The sequence below is a fragment of the Alosa pseudoharengus genome, unplaced genomic scaffold, assembly GCF_046254945.1.
Source record: "Alosa pseudoharengus isolate Yale_2024_CS ecotype anadromous, Long Island Sound unplaced genomic scaffold, YU_APseudo_1.1 YU_APseudo_1.1_scf_22, whole genome shotgun sequence".
Lineage (NCBI taxonomy): Eukaryota > Metazoa > Chordata > Actinopteri > Clupeiformes > Clupeidae > Alosa > Alosa pseudoharengus.
Genome location: NW_027468680.1, coordinates 32,203,619 through 32,214,182, shown reverse-complemented (window position 1 = coordinate 32,214,182; position 10,564 = coordinate 32,203,619). Strand labels below are relative to the sequence as shown.

At 45.4% G+C, this 10,564-nt stretch overlaps 1 protein-coding gene across 1 annotated transcript in view; it reads left to right on the top strand.

Moving 5' to 3' along the window:
• The window catches only part of LOC143139154 (formin), a 56,050-nt gene that overhangs the window by 19,974 nt on the left and 25,512 nt on the right, over nt 1–10,564 (top strand). Inside the window, exons 6-12 of the mRNA XM_076299755.1 lie at nt 266–353; nt 3,844–3,905; nt 4,128–4,216; nt 5,258–5,387; nt 5,862–6,008; nt 6,272–6,331; nt 6,438–6,558. Of these exons, the coding sequence (XP_076155870.1) occupies nt 266–353; nt 3,844–3,905; nt 4,128–4,216; nt 5,258–5,387; nt 5,862–6,008; nt 6,272–6,331; nt 6,438–6,558 (697 nt within the window). The remainder of the gene's footprint in view (nt 1–265; nt 354–3,843; nt 3,906–4,127; nt 4,217–5,257; nt 5,388–5,861; nt 6,009–6,271; nt 6,332–6,437; nt 6,559–10,564) is intronic.

The window sequence follows — 10,564 nt, the reverse complement described above, 5'->3', positions numbered from 1 at the left end:
TGGCAGAAAAACCCACATACATCAAAAATGAAGCCTCAAAAGAGGGCCATGGTAGCCATTAGCCTCAGTGCTGTGTTAGGGGGCACATGGCAATCATACACATGGCACGGAACTGTGTGTGCGTCAGTAATATGGCTGGGCTACTACGGATCCTACAGTCACTAATATAGATAGTAGACACTAATATAGATAGTAGACAGTAATATAGATAGTAGACAGTGAGTTCAGCTGTTCCTGACAGAATTCTCCATTTTCTGTCCTCTAGATTGTCAAGTTGTTGGACGGGAAGAGGTCCCAGACAGTGGGGATTCTCATATCGAGTCTGCACTTGGAGATGAAGGACATCCAACAAGGTGAGAACCTTCTTTACCCAACCTCCCCTCTCTCTCACTCTCTGCCAAGGCAAGCTAATGTTACTCTTCTCCCTGGCTCTGTCTATCTCTCACAGGACTCGTTCGTTTAATTAAGCAGCTATATTTTTCGCCTATATTCACTGGACTCACACACACGCCTGATAAGATGCAGATGTTGCTTGCCTATTTTTAGAGGGAAGGAAAGAGTTGGGGCAGTCAACGTTTTTATGTCTCCTGATACCCAACTTTTATGTGTGCTTTTATGAATTTGTCTTTGCCGCTATTCCCTCACTGCAGGAAGACAGGCAGCGGAAACAGCGTCAGCAGAGGCTTTTTTTCAGCCCTTTTCTGAGGCCCTGGCTCCACATTGGAATGTCATTAGCCATTCCGACATTTAGACATTTCCTAGTCTTGTTAGAATTCCTGTGCGCGCCGCCCGTCTAAGGTTCGAGACGACGGAGGGGGAATATTTTCCCTCTGAATCGGCGGAGTGGAGCGGCGGTTTTCCGGGTCGTTGTGGTCGCCGTGGCAGCGACCGCTGTTGTGGTGAGCGCCGGATTGTCTGGGCACGCGGCGCACTTGGCTCTCGTGGCGGTGGATCTGTTTATTGTTGCCGGGGATGGTCGCTGCAAACCCTAATGGCAGCGACACCCTGCTAATGATCTGAGCACGTATAAATCCACATTTTTACAGTAAGCAGACACTGCACAGTCCCACATAAAACACATCCACACACACTCACACAGATACACCTAAATACACACACACACACCTCCACACACAAATACATGGGTAGTCAAGTGACTTAAATCCCATTCTCTTCTTCTCTCTTTCTCTCTCTCTCTCCATTTCTCTCTATTTTGGTCTCGAACCAGAGAGCCCCCCCCCCCCCCCCCACACACACACACACATACATGCACACACACACACACACACACACACTCACACACACACACAATCAATAAAAAGGCCTACTCCAAGCCCAGCGTGTGGTGACTTCCTTCAGCCTTAATGGAAGGTGGAGGTGAGGCGGAGTGTATAAATGTGACAATGCCATGCTGACGCTTAATGATCGTAACAAACACACATACCTCCACACCCACACACAAACACACACGAACACAATCACACACACACACACACACACATACACATGCTCACACACACACACAAATAAACACTCACACACATATACACACTCTTACACACACACATACACACACTCAAATGTGCTCACACACACACACTCACCAACACACTCATACACACTCACACACACTCACACACACACACACACACACACACACACACACACACACACACACACACACACACACACACACACACACACACACACACACACACACACAAGCCCCCCTCCAGCCCTGTGCCTGCTTAGCCTGCCCTTTGTTGGCAAATTAAAAGGACATGGGACATGTAATGTAATTACGGCCAGTGGGAACCAGAGCAGCACAGGGGGGCTCCAGTTACCCTCCACCCAGCTCTGAGAGGGGGTCTGGGGCCGGGGGCGAGGGGTGGGGTGGGGTGGGGTGAGAGAGATATGAGGCGAGCACAGGAGCCTGATGAGGAGACAGCCTGATGGGGGAGACCTCCAGGGCCATGGGGCGTGGAAGGGCGGCTCACACACCACACGCACCAACACCCACTAACACATCATACACACACACACACATCACGCACAGCACATGTACCAACACAGAAGCTCGCCACACACACCACACACTCTATAACACACCAACGCATCACACACTAATACACCACACGCATCACTTGCATCAACATGCTAATTTACCACACACTGCAACACATTACACACACCACACATATTCATCAGCGTGACCAGTGGGAGATGAAGGCTGTGTATGTGTGTGTGTGTGTGTGTGTGTGTGTGTGTGAGAGAGAGTGTGTTTGTGTGTGTGTGTGTGTGTGTGTGTGTGGGTGTGTGTGTGTGTGTGTGTGAGAGAGAGAGTGTGTGTGTATGTGTGTGTGTGTGTGTGTGTCTGTGTGTGTGTGTTTGGGGGGTTAGACGCAGGGGAGAGGGGGCAGCCCAGGGGCTTTGATCTTCGGGTGTGGAGAAATATCCGGACCCCCTAAACTGCCCAAGCAATTCCAGTACTCCCACATCCGACACCAGCACCACCCCTCCCCACCAGCACCACCCATCCATCCATCCACCCCCCTGCCCACCACAGTGACTCAGTAAGCGGTTGAGAGCCTCGCAGTGGGTGGGTGTTCAAATCCACTGTAACCAAAGCTCCCCTCTGACAGCGCAGCAGAGTCCAGCTCTCCCATACCGTAATTGGAATGTTTGACTTTTTGGAAGTTTGTTGAGATGTGTGGCAGAATGTCGGAATGTCGGGATTGTGGCCGGGTCGGGTCTGGCTGCATGCGTGGGCAGTGTGGAATTGGAAGGCCGGTAGCCGAGGTGTTCTGTGCGCCAAAGCCATGACTGCTGAGGAAACAGCGTAGGTGCGATGACACAACTCCACTAACCCAGAGAATAGCTCAGATTCCTCCTCCATGTCTGTCTCTTTCTGTGAGGGTGCACAGAGTGACAATGTTGTCTCTGCCTACACTCAGCTTCTCTCTCTCTCTCTCTCTCTCTCTTTTGCTCTCTACATCTCTGTCTATTTGGGATGTGCGTGTGTCTTGGTTGTGCGTGTTTCTCTCTCACACACACACACACACATGCACACACGCACAGATAGAGAGGGAGAGAGAGAGATACACACACACATACACACACACATACGTATACGCTCTATCCCTCCTCTCCTCCTCCCATCTTATTTCTCTCTCTCTCTCTCTCTCTCTCTATGCGAGGCAGACATCATTACTGGGAGCTGTGGTGGTTCCCCCGCGCAGGTCTCGGAGGTTAAGCGGTTACAGGTTGTCTCCCGTGACCCATGGCAAAGAGGCTTAGTTCCCTGCGTGTCTCCCCAAGAGGAGAGCCACCATGCCTGGGCCTGCCCTGACACCAGCCTGGCCTCTCTGGCACCTCTCTCTCCCATCCCCCACCTACTTGTTTTAGCCACTGACCGCTAACGCTACACACTAAACACATATGAGCTTTTTCGTGAAGAAACAGAGGATTAGATATCTCTGTGTGTTTTTTGTCTTTTTGTTTGTGTACTCTGTGTGTACTCAGAAGTATGGTTTCACAGGGTGGGAGCAGAAGTAGTAAACGTTTACAGTTAGGCTGCTATCCAGTTCTATTAAGAGGCATTCCTCAATTGACAGCTTCTTTATAGTGTGTATGGCTGCGTTGAGAAAAAAAACTGTCAATGTTTAGTTTGAAACTGAAAGTACAGGAAATGGCATGACTGCATGTGTTTAACCTCCTGTGAGTTAGCAGAGGAAAAGGCTTTCCTTCCAAATGTGTGGATGCTTAATGAAGACAGTATGCGTGCTGAAAATATTGTTCTCTTTTATGTGAGAATGTGTCTAATAAACTCATTTAACATTCCAGCTGTTTTGACTGTCGACAACTCGGTGGTGGACTTGGAGACCATCGAGGCTTTATATGAAAATGTGAGTGTTTGGATCTCCACGAGAAATACAAGATGTGTTATTGTTTCTTTCTCTATTTTATTCTGTGATGGCAGTCAATATTTTCTCTTTGGAATTCTCTCTGTTTGTTTTTGCGCGTTCTGGACTTGTAATTGGAACTGTTTATCCTGAAGCATCTATTAACCTCTTCACTGTCAGATTTCTCTCTCATTGTTTAATCAACTGTTTTCACCCTCATTGCAGAGAGCCACCAGTGACGAGCTGGAGAAGGTCAAGAAGCACTACGAGAGCTCCAAGGAGGATGAAGTCAAACTCTTAGACAAACCTGAACAGTGAGATACACTCCTACCCCTAACTGAAGCTCATCCCCACAAATAACTGCACTCTAATGCAAATATGCAGGAGAATGTACTACAGTAAAATGTAAAATGTTAAAAGAACTGAGACTGGGCATCAGGAACAACACTTTTACATTGCAGGACACTGTCTCCAAAAACTGTACTACAGCATCACCCATCTCTGCTGCCAAATCACCTTGGATGTCATACAGTCTATAAACAGCTGTGCAAATCTGTTTCACGGGCCCTTCTATTCATTTATTCCCCCCATGAAAATAAATTTAACTTTACAATGCAGGTGCTGACATTTTGTAAGCTGTGTTAAACACATACTAGACAGCTCAAGGGTCCGCTCCCACACGCTTGTTTTCTAGTTAACGCTGTGGGTATCAGCGGCATATTTCCCCCAGTACTGCCCGCCATGCACCCAGTCACTCAGGCACTGATTGACTGCATTCTCATAGATTCACCAAATGATTTACATGTGGCGGGGAGAAGGCCATGTCATTATGGGATGTCTACGTATGACTCACCCGAGTTTCAGTTCATAGCAGCTTCATGCCCCCCCCCCCCCTCCCAAACACACACACACACACACACACACACACACACACACTCCCCCTACCCACACATACCCCCGCACAGAGGAATCACTCTTCCGCTCTATCATGGTACCGTTTATGTGTTGATGTCACTGTCGGTTCGCCGTGGTGACGGCCTGTCTTTGATCTGGGCCATAATGTAGCCCAGATTTACAGCTTATTAATGCAGCAAGAACCTCTAGTCCCTCAACTTCCCATACTGGACACAATAGACAGGAGAGAGCAACAGCTTCCTCTAACTAATTATTGTGTTTAAAAATTGGGCATCTGTTTGAAGCAAAGGTTTATGATATACTAGGTAAGGAACGTAGGGCTGCTTTCCTGGATTTTTCAGGTTGAGTCAACTCTGAAGGTCACACTTCAGTGAAAACAGACAAATGAAGATTGAATTTTTTTGGAGTTGTCGTCATTTTGTGCTTCTGCCCTTTCACAGGTTCCTCTATGAGCTCTCCCAGATCCCAGACTTTTCTGGAAGGGCACACTGCATCATATTCCAGTCAGTCTTCCTGGACGGGATCTCCTCCATCCATCGCAAAGTTGAGATTGTTTCCACTGTGTGCAAGGTAAAAAAATCCCCTCAGTAAACCGTGCAAGGACCTCAGACTAAAGGGTTATGGCAGCAGTTTCACCAGAAAGTGCTGGATTTGCAACCATCCATAATACAGACATCCATTTGAATGTCTTTGGCAGTAGGTAATCTTGCCATCCTCCTAAGTGAATAACACATGCAGAGAATTACTGAAACTTTAGAAAATGGTACCTCTGGGCACACCAGTCACCCATCCTGGTTTGTCATTAGGGTCTGATCAGTGTTTATCCAGTATCAGTGTGAGATGCGTGGTGCCCTCTGTTAAACTCAGAGAGTGGCCAATAGCCAGGTTTCTGGCAGTGATGTTTAATTTCCCTGTTAAATATCTGGTCCTGAGCCATGAGATTTCAGCCCTAGCTTAGACATGTTTTTCTTGTGTGTGTATGTGTGTGCTTGCCTGTGTGTGCCTGCCTGTGTGTGTGTGTGCTGTGTGTGCCGATGTGTGTAGGGTCTTCTAGAGCGTGACAGCTTAAAGGATGTAATGGGGTTGGTGTTGGCCTTTGGGAACTACATGAATGGAGGAAACAGGACAAGAGGGCAAGCTGATGGCTTTGGCCTGGAGATCTTACCTAAGCTGAAGGATGTGAAGAGCAGGGTACTGATCAAATCTATTCTATTCTTCTTGTTTTTGTTCATTCCTGTTATGTTCACCAATGACATCGTTCAGTCATAAAGTTTGTACCACCCCAGCTGATAAAATCATTCCTACAAATAAGTGATGTTGAATACTTTTGTTACTTGGACTCATTGCTTGACTGATTGGCTGATAAATGTTTTATTTTGTTATAGCAACCATGTTCTTGGGCAACAATATACCAACATAACCCTTTTAATAAATGTAATAATTTCTCCTGCTAGGATAGTCGCATTAGCTTGGTGGATTATGTGGTGTCATACTATCTGCGTAATATGGATAAGGTAAGTTGTGATATTTCTTTACATTAATGACACAATTACACATGGGTCAAATGCATAAAAGTCTCAAACAACCTCTTTGTGTTTTTTTTCTCTGTTGGTATATCAGGATGCTGGTACAGATAAAAGTGTCTTCCCTTTACCTGAGCCTCAGGATGTCTTCTTAGCTGCGCAGGTCAAGTTTGAAGACCTCTTTAAGGATATCAGGAAGCTCAAGAGAGACCTCACAGGTACAGACACTTATGCTACTTTTTGTCGAAAGTCCTCATAAACTGTCTGTTTTTGCTCAAAGGATGTTTCATGATATGTGTGAAATATTTGTCCTTACCTGAACATAAGGGTAACCAGTATTCATGAAGCATTACAAATACATTCACAAAAGGTTATAAACCATTCATAAAGTCACAACACTATTGTAATTAGTATATTATACATATTCATGACTGCGTTCATAAATCATTATAATGTTACTATATAGGCCTTTACTGCTTGAAGTGCAATGCATTATAAAGCTTCTTTGATCTCTTGATAATGGCAATTATTACAAAAAAGCTTTATAATGCTTTTTAATATAGACACTTCAAGCTGTAAAGGCTTATACAGTAAAATCTAAATACTTTATGAACATAGTCATGAGTATGAATAAATAGTTACATATACTAATGTAAATGACTATGAGGCTTTATGAATGGTTTATAAGCATTTATAAGCGTTTATGAACGTGTTTATAATGCTTTATAAACACTGGGTTCATAGAAAGTGTTACCCAAATGAAAAACCTCTGATACTAACCTCTGTTCTAATGCCCATTATATAACTCAATTTCATCCATCATCTAGCCTGATAGACAGGTAAAAGCCAATGCACACTGGTTCCACATTTAATGGAAACTACTGGCTGCCTGCTTTTGTTATGGTCAAAGGACCAAAGACCGTAGTAAAACTTGTAGTAGATGAGAATTTCATAGAGAAAAGTGAACAGAGGTAGGTAGGGGTTTTATATTTAATGTGATGTGCGTCTGGCCCATAGGGTCGAGGCTTCCCCACGCAGCGCGCCTCCTCTGGTTCACCCAGGGGTGAAAGGTGATGCCCTCCAGCCCCCTCGTGTCTGTGATTATTTAAATCAACCAATAATCCAACATATGAAAGCAATTAGATATGCTCTCTCCTCTCCCCTCACTTTAGTAGATTGCTGTTAAAGCCTGATCCACAGTGACCTGAGGGGGAAAAAACAAAGGGGTCTACAAAGGAGTCTCGAGCCCCACCTCAAGCTGTCAGTCATTTATTAGGAAAAATGGAGGAGTTTAAGACAATAAATGTAACATAAGGGGCTTAGTATTTCCAAAAAAAAAACTCTTAAAGTCTCGCCTCAAAGTCCTCAGGGTATTGGCAGGGAATTGTAAGGGAGAATTCTCATTGCTCAGGAAGGTCCACCTATGCCTCTTTTTTTATTCGTACCTCCAGCCGGTAGGAATAAATATTTATGCTCCGCCATTATAACCCACATCCCCATAGAACACAACTGGTTTTAATTAGAAATATTTCCATTCTGGTCACATAAGTCAAAGTAACTCACGCTAACATGAGATTGCACTCTTTGTTAGTTCCTAGAATTTCTCATAAAAAATGGTGGTGATGTTTCTGATTTACGGATGTGAAATAAAACTACACAGAACTCTACTCCATATTAACCACTCTGTTTCTCAGTAAAGGATTTTAGCAGCACTGCATGTTCCATATCAAGGACTGTGTGGTGTTCCCCAGGGATCTGTACTCGGCCCTTTGCTTAATTGGTCTGTATTGAATGTGATGGGCTCAACTGTAGCAAGGGTGGTAGGTTGGGAGGAAGGGGCCACTGATTGCTTAGTTGAACTGGACAGGGACAGATCTGCCCCCAGACAGCCTGGCTGCCCTCTCCACCTCTCAATGAGACAGAAATATGATCTGTATTTGATCTGTCTTCCTGTTTTGTGGGCTAGTGTGCTCACAGCACACCTCACTTTCAGAAGTCAATGTGTTTATGGACTGAGACCATGGCTGATACAGAATCTTGTCAAATGCTATTAGCCCACTGGTCAGATCACATTGTTAGGAGTACTTAAACGGTAATGCTGATCACCTAATGAAATCCCATGAAAGAGAACGTGTCAGTGTAGAAATAGCATGAATCTTCAAGTATATTTATTTTTAGCCTGCACTCCCACATAAGGAGCAAGTAGGAATGCCACAGATGAATTCTCACAGCTGCTGCTGATGAGCATCCCAGATGTGTTTTGCAGTCACGTTGGAGAGTGTCTCGCTAATTTTAAATCCCACTCAGAACTCACTCAGTAAGTTTACCCTGTGCGTAATTATTTAGAGTAGTATTGCAGTATTGCACCCATGTCATCAGTACAAATGCCTTCTATCATTTATTTGTTCATGCTTTTCACTAGAACCAGGGAGGCCAGCTAGGCCTCAGTGAGGCTACCCAGTAATGCGTTGGGACAGCAAGGCAGGGGTGCTACTGAATGAAATAGTATCAAATAAAAATGAACAGTCAGAGGCCATTTGCTGCCCAGATGAGTTTAGTGTTTCACAGAAGACTCAAGCCTGGTGAGACATTCATCATCATGGCAAATCAGACAGTGTCTTCGCTTTAAATGGCCCTTTAATGTCAGCACCAAGTGAGGATTTTAGCTTGAGGGATGTTTTACGATAGAGGACTCAGGCCCAGGCATTGCACACTGCTTCAGGGGCATGCTGCTGTTCCTTGTGGTCTGAGCATGGGAGAGGGGCAGCCAGGCCAAAGATTAATCGCTTAGACTCAAATATTTCCATGAGATTAGCAATGTACAGGACAGATTGTTCAGTATTTGTTTCTATCAGGGTGGAGATTACCAACTGGTAACTGTGACTTACACTGTGTTGTATAGCTGCTTGTAAACATGTGGTTTTCGAAAGGAGTATGTTTGTAAGGGTATCTCAGGAGAGACAATTGAGCCTAAGATCTGACTGTATTTTTAAGAACAATAGGGTTGATTCAATGTTTGTCTGTTTTCACTAAGATAAATATTTATTATGGCGAACCATTGATGGCATGTATGTGTCATCATGATGGATAAAGCCTTAACCTTTTAATTGTCCCATTCAGGGCTTTAACTGATTATACTTCAGGGACTGTGTAAATGTAGTTTTTATCACACAAGCAATTGCAGTCAGCTGCGCTATCTTGACACCATAACCAGTGCATCAAAAAGTGTGCGGTGTAGGCTAATCCCGGTTTTACACAACTTCACCACAAGGCTCTTCAGCTGTCCTCATAAAGCCAGAACATACCCTCTTCGAGGACATATTTCCCATGGCTGAAACAAGGCTGTCAGCACCAGTGCCGTGACTGGCGATGTCTTAATGTTTGCTGGGTTTTTAGGACACGATAGGAGAGGATTTATCAGCGCGAATGGGACTTACCTTTACTCAAGAGCTCCCCCGGGCTGGCTCGGACTTGGATAATAGCAGGGATTTATCCTGGAGCCCGTCGGGCCACGGAGGTTGTGTATAATTGTGGATTATCAGTAGAATTCCTGGGCTTTGCGCTGATGGAAGTGGGCCTCGCCGAGGTATAAATAACCCTGGGCTGCCAGGACGCAGACGACGCACAAGCTCGACCTGCCTCTGGCTGGAGACCTCGGGCTGGGAAAGATTTTCCAAAACATTAAGTTTAAGCACTCACATAGACGAGTGTGGAGTGTGTGTGTGTGTGTGTGTGTGTGTGTGTGTGTGTGTGTGTGTGTGTGTGTGTGTGTGTGTGTGTGTGTGTGTTGGTAGAGGCAACATGTTTTTATTTTCACATGCTTTTATCGCTGAGAAGCGCATAAAAGAGAAATGATTATCGTTTCTGTTTTACATTGGTACAGGAGCCTGGTTTATGTTTCTGCAGATTGAGTTTCAAAATATCTTTTCCTCATCTGAGCCCTCCATTACAATGTGCCATTGTCTCCACATTGTCAGATTTACTGGTGGGCCCTGTTGAAGTGGTCGCTCTCTGCGACATGGAGTGGGGGCCACAGATGACATCAAAGAGCCATGTTTGAGGCATGTTTGCCAACAACCCCTCTACCGCACCCAAAACAAAAAATCACCCCCCCCCCACCCCCCCAACTCAGACACACACACACACATGCCCCCTCCCCCATTATGTTCTCATGTGATGCAAGGCTTCGGGATGCCAGGCCGCCCGCCTCATGCCCAGTTGCCC